This window comes from Bufo gargarizans, chromosome 2 (assembly GCF_014858855.1).
Source record: "Bufo gargarizans isolate SCDJY-AF-19 chromosome 2, ASM1485885v1, whole genome shotgun sequence".
Classification (NCBI taxonomy): Eukaryota; Metazoa; Chordata; class Amphibia; order Anura; family Bufonidae; genus Bufo; species Bufo gargarizans.
In genome coordinates this window covers 391344045-391364684 of record NC_058081.1, presented here as the reverse complement: position 1 = coordinate 391364684, position 20640 = coordinate 391344045, and the positions used below count along the sequence as shown (strand labels likewise).

The 20640-nt window shown below is 42.5% G+C and overlaps 1 protein-coding gene across 1 annotated transcript in view; it reads right to left on the bottom strand.

Annotated features, from left to right (window-relative positions):
• Window positions 1–18048, bottom strand: part of LOC122926391 (ADP-ribosylation factor-like protein 3) — a 30533-nt gene extending 12485 nt beyond the window's left edge. Inside the window, exons 1-3 of the mRNA XM_044277764.1 lie at window positions 17956–18048; window positions 14190–14342; window positions 8088–8204 (exon numbers count right to left, since the gene is read on the bottom strand). Of these exons, the coding sequence (XP_044133699.1) occupies window positions 8088–8204; window positions 14190–14342; window positions 17956–17973 (288 nt within the window). The 5' untranslated portion in view covers window positions 17974–18048. The remainder of the gene's footprint in view (window positions 1–8087; window positions 8205–14189; window positions 14343–17955) is intronic.
• Window positions 18049–20640: the final 2592 nt, after the last annotated feature.

The following is a 20640-nucleotide window of genomic DNA, read 5'->3' as shown; positions in this document are numbered from 1 at the left end:
AAGGCGAAATGCAATCTCATGTTGGATTTAGCCCACCAACATGTTCTTGGGGGACACCTGGGCCAGCAGAAAATGCAGGACCGGATTCTACAGCAGTTCTACTGGTCCAGTGTGTTCAGAGAGGTGAAAGAGTATTGCAAGTCTTGCCCCAACCTGCCAGATACCCAGCCTCCAGCCACATTTCCGTAGTCCCCTGGTCCCTCTCCCGATTATTGAGGTTCCATTTGAGAGGATCACTATGGATCTCATAGGCCCAGTACCGAAGTCCGCTAGAGGGCACCAACACATCTTGTTAGTCTTGGACTATGCCACTCGGTACCCGGAGGCGGTGCCGCTGCGACATACCTCCGCCAAACTCATAGCCAAAGAGTTAATGGAGATGTTTTCCCGAATGGGCCTACCGAAAGAGATTCTGACCGACCAGGGGATCCCTTTTATGTCAAAAGTCATGAGGGAACTCAGTAAACTACTACAGATCAAACAGTTACAGACGCCCCATCTATCACCCTCAAACAGACGGCCTGGTAGAGAGGTTTAATCAAACCTTGAAAAACATGTTAAAGCAGGTGGTGTCTAAAGATGGAAGGGATTGGCATCTTCTACTGCCCTATCTCATGTTCGCAGTGGTCTGTTGGACATAGTCAAAAAGGCGTGTGAACACCAACCCACACCGCATAATAGTGTGACTGAGTATGTCACTCAAATGCAAGAGCAGATGGAGACAGTGTTGCTGCTGGTTAGGGAATATATTGAGGCAGCCCAGCGATCCCAGAGTAGGGTCTATAATCGCCAGGCTTGGGTTCAGAATTTTAACCCAGGAGATCGGGTTTTGGTTCTGGTGCCGACGGTGGACAGTAAGTTCCTGGCTATGTGGCAGTGTCCCTTCAAAGTGCTTGAAAAAGTGCTTGCTTTTGGGGTAACCTACAGGGTACTCCAGCCCGGGCGGAGAAATACGGAGCTGGTGTACCATGTAAACTTGTTGAAACCATGGAAAGATAGGGAGACCAGTATGGATGATAGCCCCTGGCTGGGTTTTCTGGGGTAGAGTTTCCAGTACAGCAGTCTGATACGAGAGAAGCAGTTGCCACATTAAAGATTGCTGACAACCTTTCCTCTAAACAGACTCAGGAGGCCATGGAGTTCAACAGCAGAAACAAGGATGTGTTTTTGGTCCTCCCTGGATGCACTTCTATCATCTGACATGACATTGTCACTGAGCCTTAGGCCAGAATCCGGTTAAAACCATACCGGGTACCTGAGTCGCGGCAACAAACCATCTCGGAAGAAGTGCAGTTGATGTTACAGCTAGGTGTCATCGAGGAGTCAAAAAGTGAATGGGCCAGTCTGATAGTCTTAATACCCAAGTCGGACGGGACATTACGATTCTGTAACGACTTACGCAAACTTAATGAGGTTTTCAAGTTTGACGCATATCCCATGCCCCGAGTGGATGAGCTTATTGAGAAGTTAGACTAAGCCCGGTATTTTTCTGTGTTGGACCTCACCAAAGGGTACTAGCAGGTATCCTTGACGGAGGCTGCTAAGGAAAAAATGTCTTTCATCACACCAGAGGGGCTGTATCAGTACAAGGTATTACCCTTTGGTCTACATGGTGCTCCTGCCACGTTTCAAAGGCTAATGGACATTGTACTCCGTCCACATCGTCAGTACGCTTCGGCGTACCTGGACGATATCTTTATCCACAGCACCAAATGGGAAAGTCACCTACCTAAGTACAGGCGGTAGTGAACTCCCTTAGGAAGGCTGGCTTAACCGCTAACCCAAAAAAGTGTGCGATAGGATAAGATAAGATCAAGTACCTACGGTATGTAATTGGGCGCGGAATCATCAAACCTGAGGTGAACAAAATTGAGGCAATTTGGAATTGTCCCCGACCTGCCACTACTCGGCAAGTAAAGTCGTTCCTGGGAATGGTGGGGTACTATATGAGGTTTACCCTCCACCTTGCTACAGTCGCCGCACCATTGACAGGCCTTTTGAAGGGATGCAAGTCAGTGACGGTCCACTGGAATGAGCAGGCGGAAAAGGCTTTCTCCGCTTTGAAGTCGGCCCTATGTGGGTCCCCGGTTTCGGTGACGCCCCAATTCAAAATAGAGTTTATAGTGCAGACCGATGCCTCCGAGGTAGGTCTCTGTGCTGTACTGTCTCAGGAAGTCAACAGGGAGAAGCATCCTGTTGTCTTCCTCAGCCGGAAGCTTACCCCAGCCGAGACCAGGTATAGTATAGTAGAGAGAGAGTGCCTGGCTATCAAGTGGGCACTCGAGTCTCTCCGCTATTAATTGTTGGGGAGAAGGTTTCGTCCGGTGACCGACCACTCCCCTCTTAAATGGATGAGCCAGGCCAAGGACAGAAATGCCTGGGGGTTTCGGTCTTTCGAATCTCAGGTTTTTCGGTGGAACACAGGGCAGGCCGGTTACTAGGAAACACGGATGCACTGTCCCGGCTACACTGTTTAATGTGTGTCCACCCCCTCAGGGTTGAACAAAGGGGGGAGGTATGTAGGAAGGAACAAGGGGTCGTCATTGATGGGCGGTATGTGTCACAGAGGTTCCTGGCCTCGGTGAGGTAAGAGACGTTTTTTTGTTTTTTTTAAATGTCATTATTGCAGTCTGACACTCCAGCTGGCTAGTACAGCCAGGTCCATAAATATTGGGACATCAACACAATTCTAAAACTTTTGGCTCTATACACCACCACAATGGATTTGAAATGAAAAAAAAACAAGATGTGCTTTAACTGCAGACTGTCAGCTTTAATTTGAGGGTATTTACATCCAAATAAGGTGAACAGTGTAGGAATTACAACAGTTTGCATAAGTGCCTCCTACTTGTTAAAGGACCAAAAGTAATGGGACAGAATAATAAACATAAATCAAACTTTCACTTTTTAATACTTGGTTGCAAATTCTTTGCAGTCAATTACAGCCTGAAGTCTGGAACGCATAGACATCACCAGACGCTGGGTTTCATCCCTGGATATGCTCTGCCAGGCCTCTACTGCAACTGTCTTCAGTTCCTGCTTGTTCTTGGGGCATTTTCACTTCAGTTTTGTCCTCAGCAAGTGAATGCATGCTCAATTGGATTCAGGTCAGGTGATTGACTTCGCACTTGCATAACATTCCAATTCTTTCCCTTAAAAAACTCTTTGGTTGCTTTTGCAGTATGCTTTGGGTCATTCTCCATCTGCACTGTGAAGCGCTGTCCAATGAGTTCTGAAGAATTTGGCTGAATATGAGCAGATAATATTTGCTGCTTTTGTCAACAGTCACATCATCAATAAATACAAGAGAACCAGTTCCATTGGCAGCCATACATGCCAACGCCATGACACTATCACCACCATGCTTCACTGATGAGGTGGTATGCTTAGGATCATGAGCAGTTCCTTTCTTTCTCCATACTCCTCTCTTCCCATCACTCTGGTACAAGTTGATCTTGGCCCCATCTGTCCATAGGATGTTGTTCCAGAACTGTGAAGGCTTTTTAAGATGTCATTTGGCAAACTCTAATCTGGCCTTCCTGTTTTTTTAAGGCTCATCAATGGTTTACATCTTGTGGTGAACCCTCTGTATTCACTCTGGTGAAGTCTTCTCTTTATTGTTGACTTTGACACACATACACCTACCTCCTGGAGAGTGTTCTTGATCTGGCCAACTGTTGTGAAGGGTGTTTTCTTCACAAGGGAAATAATTCTTCAGTCACCCACCACAGTTGTTTTCCGTGGTCTTCCGGGTCTTTTGGTGTTGCTGAGCTCCCCGGTGCCTTCCTTCTTTTTAAGAATGTTCCAAACAGCTATCTCTCTAATCAGTTTGTTTTGTTTTTTCAGACTAATGATGGCCTGCTTAACTGATAGTGACAGCTCTTTGGATCTCATCTTGAGAGTTGACAGCAACAGATTCCAAATGCAAATAGCACACTTGAAATGAACTCTGGACCTTTTATCTGCTCATTGTAATTGGGATAATGAGGGATAACACACACCTGGCCATGGAACAGCTGAGAAGCCAATTGTCCCATTACTTTTGGTTCCTTAACAAGTGGGAAGCACATATGCAAACTGTTGTAATTCCTACACCTTTCACCTGATTTGGATGTAAATACCCTCAAATTAAAGCTGACGGTCTGCAGTTAAAAACACATCTTGTTAGTTTAATTTCAAATCCATTGTGGTGGTGTATAGAGCCAAAAATGTTACAATTGTGTTGATGTCCCAATATTTATGGACCTGACTGTATGACTGTAAAGCCAATCCGGGACGGCTCTTACTGGGAGTAGCCAAAGTGCTGGGTTGGTGGCTACTTCCTACATTCCAGGCCGGGTCTTAGCAGGCTTATAAAAGCAGCCAACACTGTCAGGTGTTGTGGATTATCCTACATCTCACAGTGAAGCTGTGGAGTCTCTATGTTTTGGGATCTGAAGCTGTGTGCCGTTCAAAAGGGCTGAGAGCCGCATGCTGTTAAACAGGCTCCTAAAGCCTGCTGGAGACCGCTGATGAAAAACTGCTAACAAGGTGAATGTTTTGTTCTGTGGACTTTCCTTGGTGTGAACTAACACCAAGACTGTGAACTGTCATTTTGTTTTGCCTTCTGTGTGAATAAACACTGAACTGTTTCAGTTGAAGACTTTGTGGGTGCCTCTATACTGCGTTCGCTAACCTGCCTACCAGAGCGAATCCCCACATACTCCACACCCTATTTTAGCCAGCACCAAACTGATAGCAGCTTAAGGGCTGTTTCACAAAAGCCAGTCCATTGCGGTAATCACACTCGTTCGTTCTCCTTCGTTCTGGACTTGCAGGAGTGCATGGCATTAAACAGATTTATTATGTGGTTTGCCTCTGCTTGACCTTACTTCTACAGAATCATACTGACAGCTTTATGTCATTAGGATCCAAACACATTATTTAATCCCTTATTGTGTACCTTCACTTAAGCTCTGCAGCTCTTTTGACATTAGGTGTGGAACAGGTCAAGTGGAGGTACATATTAAAGATGCAGTTATTTTTCTGTGTTTGCCTCACAACATCATACATATGCAGTACCCCAGAATAAGTTACAGTTTTTGTTGCATAATTTTAATTAATATGTTAATGCATTGTAATACATGAGCATATCGGTATGGATTGGTCGGGGTTAACAATCCTCACTCTGCCCCTGTCGAAGTTAGGTGTTGGACTTAGATCTGCCCCTATCTCGGTGTAGTGTGCTAGTGGAGGAAGTGATAGGAGCTACATGTCCTCACTCCTGAGAAAACTAGGCCGATCCACTATCTGTGAGAGATCTACAGAGAGAAAACCATTTCTACTTCACAGTACTCCAGAAGGAAAGAAGGTCCAGAATCTGCATAGCCGAGTCAGTCAGTAAGGTATCTGCCGTTTAAGGCTGATAAGAGACTTTACAGCAGTGAGAGGGACATTGTTAAAACTACCTTCACATTTGGATACTGTCTGGCCCACTGTATTTAAATCCTGTACTCAGCTGGGAATTACAGTCACCATTGCAAGAATAATATTGTCAGGCTTAGATTCTACAGAGAGATACTTTGGAGAGATAGAGGTAAGGAATACTACAATCCCCATCCTGCCCTATATCCATACATTGCTCTCAGGAAAGATTTGCCCTGTCAATTGTTTGTAACTGTGCTTTGATACTGTTGGATGTACTACAACTTCCATTCTGGATTTCCTTACAACTGGGCTGGTTACTGACTCCAATACCAGGCACCGACCACAACACTTACATGTCCTGCCTTGCACCCGCACCAAACCCACAACACCAAGGGCACCCCAACTACCACCAGACAGGATCCCCAACATCAGGGTATGCTTTGATGAAAGAAAGGGTGTGTCCTCATTGCCCTGGCCCTAGAGAGCATCGGCTCCTCCGGGGCATGTGGAAAATACTGTATAAAGAAGTGTAATGTCCTACTAGGTCAATGTGGGCACTACACAAAGGTTAATATGCCTATTGTATTAATGTGATGTATGTATGTTCATTTCCCTGTGTTATCTGGGTAGCAGGCCTATTAGGTTGTAGTTTAGCCTCCTAGACATTAGAGGGCGCTAGAGAGCCCAGAGTATATATAGGTAGGCCCAGACAGGGGAGTGCAGTGCAGTCCAGGTGGCTAGTAGTGCTGTCTAGCCAGCCTGAAGTCCCTGAGCCTATGTTAGCTCAGAAGAGTCACCCCAAGAGAAGAGTTTGCCTCCTGGGAGAAACCTGCAGTTCCCACAAGCCGAGCAGAGTCAGTGTACCAGCCAAACACGTAAGCTGAAGGGCAGAAGGATTATAAGTGTAAAGCAAGGACATATACCTGAGGAAGATTGCTACCAAGGATAAAAGCCAGTATTAGGGCATACGGGCCTTGGAATACAGCCAGCCAGAATAAATGAGGAATAGTGCAGCCTGGTCTGGGAAGTGTTGATTTTACCCTCTGAGTATCTTGCAAAGAACTTTATCTACCAGTTATAAGAAGCCTGCTAATAGTTATTGCTGCAATGTGGAACTGAAACTGAATTGTACAAAGTTGAACTGTTGTTCCAGTAAAGCAAAGTTTGGTTTACCTTACCATCGTGTTCCTCATTTTGACATTTCTTAAAGGGACCTTGCCCCGGCACATTAAACACCTGCAACATCCAGGGCACCTCACCTACCATCAGGCCTGGTCCCTATACACAGAGAGTGCCCCAGAGGACCCCTGTGCCAGCCTCTCCTTCACTACTGTACGCCTGCCCAGGGTTTTCCTACAGAACTGTGAGTAACCCTCGCTTGCCTATAAACCGTGACCTCACAATCGCAATACCCTGCGGGTCTGGCGTGCTGCATTAATTGGCGTCACAAACAGGATACAATCATTCCTGCGGCATTGCGGACTGAAAACTGTGTGCTGTTAAATGCCCATAAAGTGACTAAGCCCTAACTGTTTATTCGAAAAATTGCTGGGCCAAAGAACTGTAATAATCGCAGTGTGAAGATTATATTGCATGGACTGTTTTGCTACTTATTTAGTCACCGCTTGCTGTCAGTGAATAGACAGCGATGTGCTCAAAGATGGCCGCTTAACCTGACTGGATTATTAGTGCGCCTTGTTGTGCCCATTTGGCGCAAAAAGGACAAAGAGAAGGTACCGCCCAGCCTGCAAGGAGGAAAAACGCCGCCCTGTCTGGAAAGAGGATACCGCCTACCTGGAATCCCGGAGCTCCAAGAGGCCGCGCCTACCTTCTGACGCTGTGTGTGGGACTACCGTCTGACGTAGCCACACATCTCACGAGATTTGGAGCAAGTACAAACTTTACCATTCACCGGCCCCTTCATATAACTGTACCGGGGAGGTCTCGACCCTTGCCAGGAGACCGGGGAAGGTCCCCCACTAGCAATAAGAGACTTGACCTGGGGGAAAAATCTGTCCATATTAGCTCCGGTGTGCTCCGCAGTTTCTTAAAGGGCCATACTCACTCCATCGCCTCCTTAGCAACGCTACGTCCGCACCTGAGGTAGCGGGGCAGCAGCCCCAGATGTGCCTTCTGAAGTGCCCGCAGCTGACAATAGGATGCCTGCCGCCGTGACAGCATTAAGCCTGATGCCACTGACCATGCCGTATTATTTTGGGGCCCCCTGGTTCCCGCGATATTCCGGGGAAGCCCATATATTATAGGACTTCTTGTAACATCACTATGGGAACGCCTCTGTATTAGAATAAAATAACCTGAACACCGAACCCGGACTTCAGTGAAAAAGTCTGGGTTCGGTTCCGTGTTCCAAAAACCGTAAAGTTTGGTAAGAACAGTTCGGTCAACTCTAATTATTATGTCATTATTAGGATTATTATTTTTTTCTATATTTTATTACTTTATTTTTCATTACATTTATTCTATTTTTACATTTACATGTTAGATTTTCAAATAACCAAGGCATTTTAAGGGGACTTGTGATGCCTTTGTGAGCCTGGCTGTTGTTGCGTCGAGGTAGATGTACACTGTGATCATAGTGCTTGGAGATTGTACCACGGTGGGAGGGGGTTAAACATCAAGCCCTTGACATTGTTTTTGTACATGTTAGATAATTATCTCACCAATAAGTCTGTGTTTCCAAGGTATTTCTTCCAATGGCAACGAATTGTTCTTTGACCTCCAATGTCCCAGACAGACAACCTCAAACCTTGTGATTGTACACTTTTGATATTGAACCCCTACACAACACAGAAAATAATATGGGGTAACAAACTAGTATTAGAACTTATAAGTAGCATTTTCATTCCAATATTTGGGCAGTTTCTGATGTCTCTGATTTGTCATATATTTTCACAGTGGATTCTGAAACAAATTAGTTTTCAAAACCCCACCCATATGTAGCTGAAAAATCTGCATTGCTTTCAGGGTAAGCGACTAATTTTCAAATCTGCAGTATGCCCATTATGTTGTAGATTGTCTCACACTTTCATCCTGAATTGCCCCCTTTGTGGTGCAAAGGGTGAAATCCGCAGCCAGATCTGAGGCAAAATGTAATACCTGGTCTGAACCGCATTAAAAAGGGTGAACAGGAAAATTATCAGGTAACATTTCAGTGGACGCAGCTCTGCAAGACAGTATTTTATTTGAATTACTTTTTTATTTTTTATTTATGGAATATGAAACCATACAGTAATATACAGCTGAAACAATTGAATAGTACTGTATTTAGGAGCAGAATTATTTCTACCTACGACAACAGCTCAGCATCATCAAGAAAGAAAAAGCCATGTTGTACATCTCCTAGCCATAGGCAGCCATGTTATACATCACCTAGAGACACGCAGTCATGTGATACATCACCTAAGGACAGCCATGTTACACATCTCCTAGAGACAGGCAGTCATGCTTTCCATCACCTGGAGACAGGCAGCCATGTTATGCATATAAATACACTCAGTGCAGTAGTTGTTGGAATAATGCGTTTTAGTGTGTTTATTCAATTAATCCTATTCAATAAGCCGATAGATACTTTTGTACTTTACAGCTAAGATGGCTAAATATACAGTACAGACCAAAAGTTTGGACACACCTTCTCATTTAAAGAGTTTTCTTTATTTTCATGACTAAGAAAATTGTAGATTCACACTGAAGGCATCAAAACTATGAATTAACACATGTGAAATTATATACATAACAAAAAAGTGTGAAACAACTGAAAATATGTAATATTCTAGGTTCTTCAAAGTAGCCACCTTTTGCTTTGATTACTGCTTTGCACACTCTTGGCATTCTCTTGATGAGCTTCAAGAGGTAGTCACCTGAAATGGTCTTCCAACAGTCTTGAAGGAGTTCCCAGAGATGCTTAGCACTTGTTGGCCCTTTTGCCTTCACTCTGTGGTCCAGCTCACCCCAAACCATCTCGATTGGGTTCAGGTCCGGTGACTGTGGAGGCCAGGTCATCTGGCACAGCACCCCATCACTCTCCTTCATGGTCAAATAGCCCTTACACAGCCTGGAGGTGTGTTTGGGGTCATTGTCCTGTTGAAAAATAAATAATGGTCCAACTAAATGCAAACCGGATGGAATAGCATGCCGCTGCAAAATGCTGTGGTAGCCATGCTGGTTCAGTATGCCTTCAATTTTGAATAAATCCCCAACAGTGTCACTAGCAAAGCACCCCCACACCATCACACCTCCTCCATGCTTCACGGTGGGAACCAGGCATGTAGAGTCTATCCGCTCACCTTTTCTGCGTCGCACAAAGACACGGTGGTTGGAACTAAAGATCTCAAATTTGGACTCATCAGACCAAAGCACAGATTTCCACTGGTCTAATGTCCATTCCTTGTGTTCTTTAGCCCAAACAAGTCTCTTCTGCTTGTTGCCTGTCCTTAGCAGTGGTTTCCTAGCAGATATTCTGCCATGAAGGCCTGATTCACACAGTCTCCTCTTAACAGTTGTTCTAGTGATGTGTCTGCTGCTAGAACTCTGTGTGGCATTGACCTGGTCTCTAATCTGAGCTGCTGTTAACCTGCAATTTCTGAGGCTGGTGACTCGAATGAACTTATCCTCCGCAGCAGAGGTGACTCTTGGTCTTCCCTTCCTGGGGCGGTCCGCATGTGAGCCAGTTTCTTTGTAGCACTTGATGGTTTTTGTGACTGCACTTGGGGACACTTTCAAAGTTTTCCCAATTTTTCGGACTGACTGACCTTCATTTCTTAAAGTAATGATGGCCACTTGTTTTTCTTAGCTGCTTTTCTTGCCATAATACAAATTCTAACAGTCTATTCAGTATGACTATCAGCTGTGTATCCACCTGACTTCTCCACAACGCAACTGATGGTCCCAACCCCATTTATAAGGCAAGAAATCCCACTTATTAAACCTGACAGGGCACACCTGTGAAGTGAAAACCATTTCAGGTGACTACCTCTTGAAGCTCATCAAGAGAATGCCAAGAGTGTGCAAAGCAGTAATCAAAGCAAAAGGTGGCTACTTTGAAGAACCTAGAATATGACATATTTTCAGTTGTTTCACACTTTTTTGTTATGTATATAATTTCACATGTATTAATTCATAGTTTTGATGCCTTCAGTGTGAATCTACAATTTTCATAGTCATGAAAACAAAGAAAACTCTTTGAATGAGAAGGTGTGTCCAAACTTTTGGTCTGTACTGTATATAAAATACACATAGCTTGAGGAAACACTCAGGCAGGAGTTAAGTCTATTGCCATTATCCATCTGACTCTCCTCCTAATTAGTCTCCTTAAAGGGGTTGGCCACTCTGCCTGTATTTTCTACTACTGTGTGGGAGGCACAGTAGTAATATATGTCTTTAAGTAGATCTGACAGTTTTTTCTACAATCTGATGACACGCCCCCTGAGCCCCGCTCTGCCGTGCAGCCAGTTCGTCCATGGCTGCACGCGACATGGAGGAGCTTCGTCCATACCTGCAGAGTAAATGCGCATGCGCTGCTTTTCCTCATCCTCGCAGCGCATGCCCAGTCTGCCACTGGCGCCCCAGCCTCACGTAACCCTAATACCCCCCATCCGGCAGTTCTACTGTGTCCAGGGGCGGTGCCTGGAGCTGACACATTACCGGTAGGGATGTCCCGATACCGATACCAGTATCGGTATCGGGACCGATACTGGACATTTGCAGAGTACTTGTACTCATGCAAATGTCCCCGATACCACTGCCGAAACCTGCTGGTCGCTTGCGGCGGTGCTCTCAGCAGTTCGGCGTGGGGGAAGGAATTCTGTGACTCGCATTCTCGGCACCCGGCCTCTGAGAGGACGCTGTGATTGCGCAATTAACCCCTCAGGCGTGGTACCTGAGGGGTTAACTGCGCGGAACACAGTGTTCTGTGAGCATTAGCAATGCGCCGCACAGACAGAAGAAGGAGTGCCCGGCGGCCACGGCGCACATAAGTATAATGCTGCTCACTAACATACCATGGCAGCCATTCAGTAGCATCCTGGCTGCCATGGTAACCGATCTGAGCCCCAGCATTACACTGCTGGGACTCCTATCGGAACTGACCACTGCCACCAATGATGGGGGGGGGGCCTGTGGCCACTGCCACCAATGATTACTACTGGGGGGGGGGGGGGGGGGTTGAGTTACCAGAGGGGGCTGATAAGACGGAGAAGCTAGGGAGCTGAACAGAGTGGGGGGCTGATGAGAGGCTGGGGGGCTGATGAGAGGCTGGGGGCTGATGAGAGGCTGGGGGGCTGATTAGAGGCATGGTGCTCTTATCTGAGGTCAGAGTGGGGGTCATTCACATTGGGGTCTGAGCTGAGGTATGATTGTGGGTCTGATCTGAGGTATCATGAAAAAAAAAAATCTTATTGTCCCTCTCTAAAACCTAGGTGCGTCTTGTAGGGCGCAAAATACGGTAGATAGGAGATAGATAGCTAGATAGATAATAGGAGATAGATATTAGATAGATAGAAAGATATGGGATAGATAGATATTAAAAAGATACATACATATGAGATATAGATAGAAGATAGATACAAGATAGATAGATATTAGATAGATAGAAGATAGATATTAGATAGATACGAGATAGATATGGGATAGATATTAGATAGATATAAGATAGATAGATAGATAGATAGGAGATAGATAGATTTACAAGATGGATAGATTGATGATAGATATTAGATAGAAGATAGATAGATATGAGATAGATAGATAGATAGATATTAGATAGATACAAGATAGATATGGGATAGATATTAGATAGATATAAGATAGATATGAGATAGATAGATAGATAGGAGATAGATAGATACAAGATAGATAGATTGATGATAGATATTAGATAGATAGAAGATAGATATATATGAGATAGATAGATAGATATTAGATAGATAAGAGATAGATATGGGATAGATATTAAATAGATATAAGATCGATAGGAGATAGATAGATACAAGATGGATAGATTGATGATAGATATTAGATAGATAGAAGATAGATAGATATATATTAGATAGATAGAAGACCGATAGATATGAGATAGATACATATTAGATAGATACGAGATAGATATGGGATAGATATTAAATAGGTATAAGATAGATATGAGATATATAGATACAAGATGGATAGATTGATGATAGATATTAGATAGATAGAAGATGGATAGATATGAGATAGATTATATATAGATAGATATGATATAGATAAATAGACAGACAGATGAACCATAGATATATATATATGAAATAGGAGATATATAGATATATAAGAGATAGATGATAAATAGATAGGCAGATAGATAGATATTTCATAGATATAGACTTACATGTTTGTACTGTACTGATCACTTTATTTTCTGTGAATGGTAATATTCTTTATTAATTGCTGGTAATGGGAGATTCTCATCATTAGGGAGCATTCACACAGCCGTGTTTTTCTTCTGTGTCCGTTCCACAATTTTTGCAGACAATACACGGACCCATTCATTTCTATGGGTCCACAAAAATTGCGGAATGCCTTTCATTGTCATCCGTCTGCTGTCCGTTCCTTTTATTTTAGAACATGTCCTATACTTGGCTGCAAATTGCGGTCCGTGGCCCCGTAGAAAGTCATTGGGTCTGTAAAAAACAGATAGCACACGGAAATGCAGCCGTATGTCATCCGTTTTTTGCAGACCCCTGGACTGAAAACATTCTAGGAAACCCCATTTCAGTTTTTTGCGGACCGTGAAAAACGGATGACACACGGAAGCACCACGTCCGTATTATACGGATTTACGGAACGGAAACGGAAAGATAACTGAAGACATACGGAACACACGGATCCGTGATTTGCGGACCGCAAAACCAACACGGTCGTGTGAATGCTCCCTTATGCTGACTTGTCTGTGATGAAATGACACCTGAGGTGCTGTTACTATGGTATCACAGTTGGCCAGGGATGTCATGTGACCGCTCCTCTGAAGATGCTTGCTGTGATGCATGCTGAGATTTTTACTTTCACTTTGAAGCTGCTCCGCCCACACAGCCTCTCATCTATGGGAGCATACTATGCTGAACCCAGTAGAAAAATTATACATACACAGTATATCTATCATTGTACTAATACCTCTTGGCTTTAGTTATTATCTGAGACCCCCTTTTTTTTTTTTGGGCGTATGATGGCCAACCCCTTTAACATTTAGTTACCTAGTAAAGAACATTCTAGTACTGACCATAGTCCCAAGTGCTATGGTGCAATCATATCAATCTGTGTCACCAGCCCTTTACATAGTCATATCTGCACAGGAACCTACTCTGCACTACCTTCTACATAGCAAGCTGTGTAGGCTTTGATTTATTCATTACAGAAGTTCAAGTACTATTCAATGAATAATGACTACGGAAGACATCAAAATGTAATCTTCTATAGTAATTATAACAGTCATTATAGTAAATTCAAAGTACTAGACTTCAGAATCTCTGCACTTTTCCTCTTTATTTACCGATGAAGCAGATTATTTTATGGCAACCCAGAGTTTGGTATCGAAACTGCCATCCAGAGACCATCATATATTGACCTACATCTACCCTTCTGTAGAATAATTTTGCCTTTGAAACATTGGTACATTTATATGTTTTAAAACTTCTTCCAAAACCAAAGGGACCATTTTAGGAATTTTTAAAGGATTTGATTTCTATGTACAGTCACCTTTAAAGCGTTTCTGATTTCAAATAAAGTCATGAACATACCTGTGTTGGAGTTATATTGCTGATTTCCTCCAAAGCAAGGCGGGTCAAGATGGTTGTCTTGCCAGCATTGTCCAGTCCTAGTAATATTATTCTAATAGCATTTTCATCTAGATCTTCTACTTTTCTTAGTTCTTCTGCCAGTGACAACAAACCCTAGAAATATAGACCAAAGGTCTTATACAAGTTTTCATCTTATTGTATTGCTTTATGTTATTGTCCTTTGCATGTCTTATAGATGTGTGTCAACATAGCCTTGAAGTGAATGTATCACCTCATTTTTTAAATCAAAACGAGATACTGTTCCATATTTTTTGTCTAATCAGTTTTTGCTTAATACTGATTGTACATTTTTGTAAATTATTAAATTATTATTATATAAATTATTGGGGGCAGCCATCTTGCCTGAACCAAAAATATGCATTGCAGCAGCCACATGGACATATCAAAATAGTAGTTCCATTTTACAGTGGAGTGTCCTGCACATGTTTTGTGACCTGTGCAGGGCGGGGAGGAAGTAAGCTTGTGGCGTATCCTGCTTCCAGCCACCTTCTATGGTAATCCTGCCTGTGATAATAGTGAGATGTCTGCTGAGACAGGATCTCTACAGAACAGGAAGTGTCTGCCTGGTAGAAGGAGAAGAAACCCACATTTATTTTTAAATACTGTAGGTCAGATTTAGTAATATTATAGATGGCATCAGATTTATTACAAGAGCTCAGACTGGATGATAAATGTAATGCAGGAATAGACACTTTGGAGGTCATTTATAAAAGTGGTGTAAAGTAGAACTGGCTTAGTTGCCCATAGCAACAAATCCGATTCCTACTTCCAATTTCCAAAGGAGCTGTCCAAAATGAAAGATGGAATCTGATTTGTTGCTATGGGTAACTAAGCCAGTTCTACTTTACACCAATTTGATAAATGACCCTTTTTATTCCAATTATTGGTTGGCTTACTTGGTGACAGAATTGTACTCCTGAATGATGGGGCAGTTTTGGCCTAAAACATGGCATCTTAGGCCACATCCTTGCCTGTGAAGCCACACCCCTTCCCAGTATGCTACACACCCTTTTATTGTGACTTGAAAAATTGAGAAATCCTAGTTGTGTCAAAATTACTCCAATTTTTAGACAGACACATTAGTAAATCTGGGCCATATGTTTAGCATCCACCACTCGGTTCCAAGCTCCATGGCTTCAATCAATGATCCTTCCAGTCAGTGCCCGGCCTGTAAAATTCCAGGCAGGGTCAGCTGTTCCACTTGGGGACATTACTCCTGAGACAAGTGTATGACAGCAGCGTTGCATGTGGCCCCATCCAAAGGTTTACAGGCCGGGGACTGGAAGAACCTCTTAGCTGAGTGACAGGGAGCAGGTGAGTGCATTTCTTACTTTAGGTAGAACACAGTTCTGGGCTAAACTAAAAAGGGGTGTAAGGCTGAAAAAACACTTTGTAGCTGGGTTTCCTCATTGATATTCTATGCAGTTTTTTAAGCCAAAACCAGGAGTGGGTCATACACTATGGGGATGTATATATTTTTTTGAATACACTCCTAGCGTTGGCTGAAAAAACGGCATAAAATGCATGAAAATGGAAATCCAGCCTCAAAGAACACTTAGGCTACTTTCACACTCGCGTTTGGTGCGGATCCATCATGGATCTGCACAAATGCATCCGTTCAGATAATACAACCACATGCATCCGTTCAGAACGGATCCGTTTGTATTATCTTTAACATTGCCAAAAGTGATCCGTCTTGAACACCATTGAAAGTCAAGCGGGGACGGATTTGTTTTTTATTGTGCCATATTGTGTCAGAGAAGACGGATCAGTCCCCATTGACTTACATTGTGTGTCAGGACGGATCCTTTTGGCTCAGTTTCATCAGATGGACACCAAAACACTTCAGAATGCATTGAGGGCAAACCTGATCCGTTTTGGACCGCTTGTGAGAGCCCTGAACGGATCCCACAAATGGAAACCAAAATGCCAGTGTGAAAGTAGCCTTAGTTGCACGTAGTGAAGATAATTGGTTTTGAGGGTTCTTTTGGCATGTTTCCTTCAGATCTTGACAACATCAGTTTCTGTACAGAGTGTTGTCATGAATTGTCTCATCCTCTACAAATAGCCACTTCCTACCATTCTTTCCCAATGATATTTATGATTTGGATGCAGGAAACCAGATAACCACTGAGATCAGTGAATGTTATGTAATGTTTGCGGTATCACTGTCCGGTTTTAGCTTATGCTTTAAATATTAAGTAGTCTGAAGATGTAGAGGATAAATTTGATGAGAGGCAATGTTGAACATTTCAGTGGGCTGTAATATACAGTCAGTAGAAAGTGCAATGAATGTAGCGAATTAATTGATACACTTCCTATTTTCAAATGCATGGTTCACACGTGACACTTGATGAATACAGAATGAGTGAGTATATCTGGAACTTTAATAATCCAGTACTAAGGACAGCAGCAGCGGCAATCCTCTGCGAGCTAAATACTCCAGCAGCACAAACTTTTCCTGTTACGATAGTTTGCTAAAATGTATCCGCAAGGTTCCTGGCAGTTTAGCTCATAGACCATTGTATAGCTAGGATTTAACGGCAGCAAAAGTGTACCATGGAGAAGAGCTAGGATTTAACGGCAGCAAAAGTGTACCATGGAGAAGAGCTTGGATTTAACGGCAGCAAAAGTGTACCATGGAGAAGAGCTTGGATTTAATGGCAGCAAAAGTGTACCATGGAGAAGTATACAATTTGTATGGGTTTTTGGTCTCTGGATGGAAACAAAAATGTTTCTATTCAGCGACAGAAAGCAGGTATCCTTACAAGCAGATCTAGTTTCCATCTTTGCTTAAGAATGTGATGTACAATAAGCATCATTACAACAGATTTCCCCCTGGACTAATGCCACTCTAAATGTCACATGCTAGTAACTGCTAAGTAGGTTCCAAGACCTCTCCTTCCCAGCTCTCCTACATGCCTACAACCTCCTTCACTAAACCTCCAATGTGTCAGACCACTCCCCTCCAGCTCACCTATAAACAAGACTGTTCTTGCCTTCTGGTGCATTTTTTGTAACCCACTTGGCAGTGTCCTTTGGGGCTCATTTACTGGCATACTTTCACAGTGTAACCTGTGCTATTTTCTTTACTAGATGAACATCTACTGAGGTATAGGTGCTGCCAGGTTGTACAAGACATAGGGGGACATTTATGAAGACCGGCAATTTCAATGCTGGTCTTCGTACCTCCTGCGCTGACGGTTCATAACTTAGGCGGACTTTACACGTGTCTAGCTGGCATAGATTTCGACCATTGTCTATGCCTAAAACAGGTTTAGAAAATGATAAATGAGACAGGCCTGCCAGCCCACCCTTTTCCCTGCCCACATGACGCCCCATTTTTTAGACTTGGCTGGGGCAGCGGAAAAGAGGAAAAAGTCACAGATTGCGGTTCAAATAACCTTCCGCCGCAATCTGCAACAGATATATGCCAAAAAGTTGCGTATCTTTGTTCGAAAATGACCACCGTAGTTCACTGCCACTTTTTTGGAACGGGTGTGACAGTCGGTAAATCTGACTATAAAGGATTAACACATATACTTCATATTGAACTGCCACCCTTGCATTATATGGCTGCTATCAATCATTGTAGAAAACCAATCAATGTGCACATTGCAATTATACAAAGACCAGAATCAAACCCCCGTACCATAACTAGCTATTTAATTAGCCTAACAGCTCTTAGAGCTATATATGCACTTACCTTTTGTACCTCACCCATAATGCAACATTCTTTACAGAGTGCTTTGCTGTGAAGAAGGTTCTGGTCGTGCTGTGAATAGTCTGTTCAGTGTTACATTGTGGCAGATCCTTTTTCTCATATGGGTAGAGCAGTTGACAGCACATGTCTAGTGGGAGGGCTGCATAAGGATTAGGAAGCTGATTTTGTCTCAGCATTAAATAATTACCTGTGTAATCCCACTACCATCTGCTAGCACTTCAGTGTTGGTTAGACAACTATTCTAAGCCTTAGAGGCCATACCAGATCCACAGGCTGAGCTCAGTTGCACTTGCTGACTACTAAAGCCCTAGATTTTTTCAGAACTCCAAAATGTAGAAAACACAACTGCTCTATATTATAATAGAGTTAGGAATTAATTTTTTATTTGATGGTATAAGGACTTTCTGTTTTGAGTGGTTGTTCTGTTCTGTAAAAATATCCAAGTTAAAGCATAATAACATACAGTATAAGATGTCAATTTGCCTTATTCCCTTCAGGACCAGGACCGTTTTCATTTTTTTTCATTTTTACTTACCCACCTTCCAAGAGTCATAACTTTTCTTACTTTTCTATTCACATAGCCATATGGTGCAATTTTTTTATGTAAAACATTTAGTATTGAAAAAGAACAAACACAATTCAGCCTTTTTATTAGTCACCCTCCCCCCCATGTTTACTATATGCTAAAAATGACATGGCAGCCTTATTCTAGTACTTTTATAGCTATACCATATTTATATAATTTAATTATTTATAAAGTTGTATTAGTTCTAGTACGTTTTAAACTATACTTAGTAAGTTTTCAAAAAAAGTTTGCATAACGGCTGTACTGCTTTGTACAAACATAGCTGTGAAAGAACTGGTGTTTTTTTGGGCTTCCCTGAGGTCTTTTTCTGCAATATTACACCCTATTCAGCTGCACAGCTAGATGCATTTCACGCAGGAGGCGTATCCCTTCTGTGAAATCTACCAGCATTTCACTGCTATCACTATCTTTGCCTTACTTCCAACTATGTTTGTTTTTAGCTCTGGAGCTAAGAGAACAAATAAGGAGGGTGAAATCACAGTTACAAACCCACAGGGGGGGCCCTATAATCCTCAAAAGCTGTGTAGAAGCAGTTATTTTTTCAGGCTTAGGATCTCAGCTATTTCTGACACGCCCCCATTTCCTGGGATCTTGCCTGGCAACAGGCAGTGAACTGAAAGTTAGGTGGAAGGGAGACCCCTAGTGGCCATCATTTTACATCTTTTTTCATATTTTAAATGAAGTAATTTAGAAATTTGCTAAACTATTCTCTATTAAATGAAATTAAATTGTCTGAAAGTACAGTGACTTTTTTAATTAAAAACCTTTGAAAAAATTAAAATAACTTTTTTTGCATCAGCATGTTTTAACACACCTATGTTTTTTTTTTTTACATATTCAAATACAGAGCTATGTGAGGGCTCATTTTTTGCAAGTCTTTATTAGTACCATTTAAAAATTCAGACAACTTTTTGATCACCCTTTTATTAAATTTTTTTAGATAACCAGAAATGGCGATTCAGGTATTACATATTTTTTTTCCTGTTACGACGTTCACCATAAAGGATAGATCTTTTTTAATATTTTCATAGTTTGGACATTTTTGGACATGGCAATACCAAGTATGTTTATTTTTTTGTGTCTTTATTTGTATATGATAAAGGCAAAAGTGGAGATTTTAACCGGTAATACTTTAAAAAACAGATATATATTTTTAATTTAATTTTTTAGTTTTGAATTAATTCCCCTTAGGGGGCTTGGACATGAGAGTATTTGATTGCTTATAACATAGACTGCAATAGTTTACTATTTCAGTCTATAGGGATTCTCTATGCTTCCAGTAAGCCATCAGCCCCAGGCTTCCATGTCAACCAGTCAGCATCCTTTAATTATACTGGGGGATGGGCAGTTGGAGGTCAGTGGGAGACCCTCCCTCTGAGCTCTCAGATTCTATGGTTGCTATTAACCCAGTGTCTTAGTTGCTAAATGACCAGGATTGGAGTCATCTCTGATCCCAGTCACCAAGTGCATGACGTGTTTAAATGTGAAAGAAAACATTCTGCAAATGCAAAATTTGCTTTTGTGTTTTTGTTCTTCTCTCTTGATTGTAGTTTATTTCCTTTTCAGACATGATGTAAGGGCTCATTCACACAAGGGTACTATGAGGCATATAGAGGTACAGTAAGGCCCCATAGACTTCTAATATGGACCCATAAAACTCAGTGGAATGATCATATGCCATATTACAGATCTATCCATTATTTAAAGAGGACCTGTACCCTCTACAAATAATTGTATTCCCGATAAAATTACAGTTGTAGAGTACTTTTTCGTAGAGAACTCTATGGCTACTTTCACACTGGGCGTTTCTATTTTCCGGTATTGAGATCCGTTATAGGGTCTCAATACCGGAAAAAACACAACTGAACAGAACGGAATGCTCCAAAATGCATTCAGTTTCGTTTTCATGCCGGAGAGCAAAGTGCAGCATGCTGTGGTTTGCTTTCCGTCCTGGGATGCGGAGCAAAACGGATCCGTCATGACCCACAATGCAAGTCAATGGGGACGGATCTGACACAATAGAAAATGGATCCATCCCCCCTTGACTTTCAATAGAGTTCATGACAGATCTGTCTTAGGTA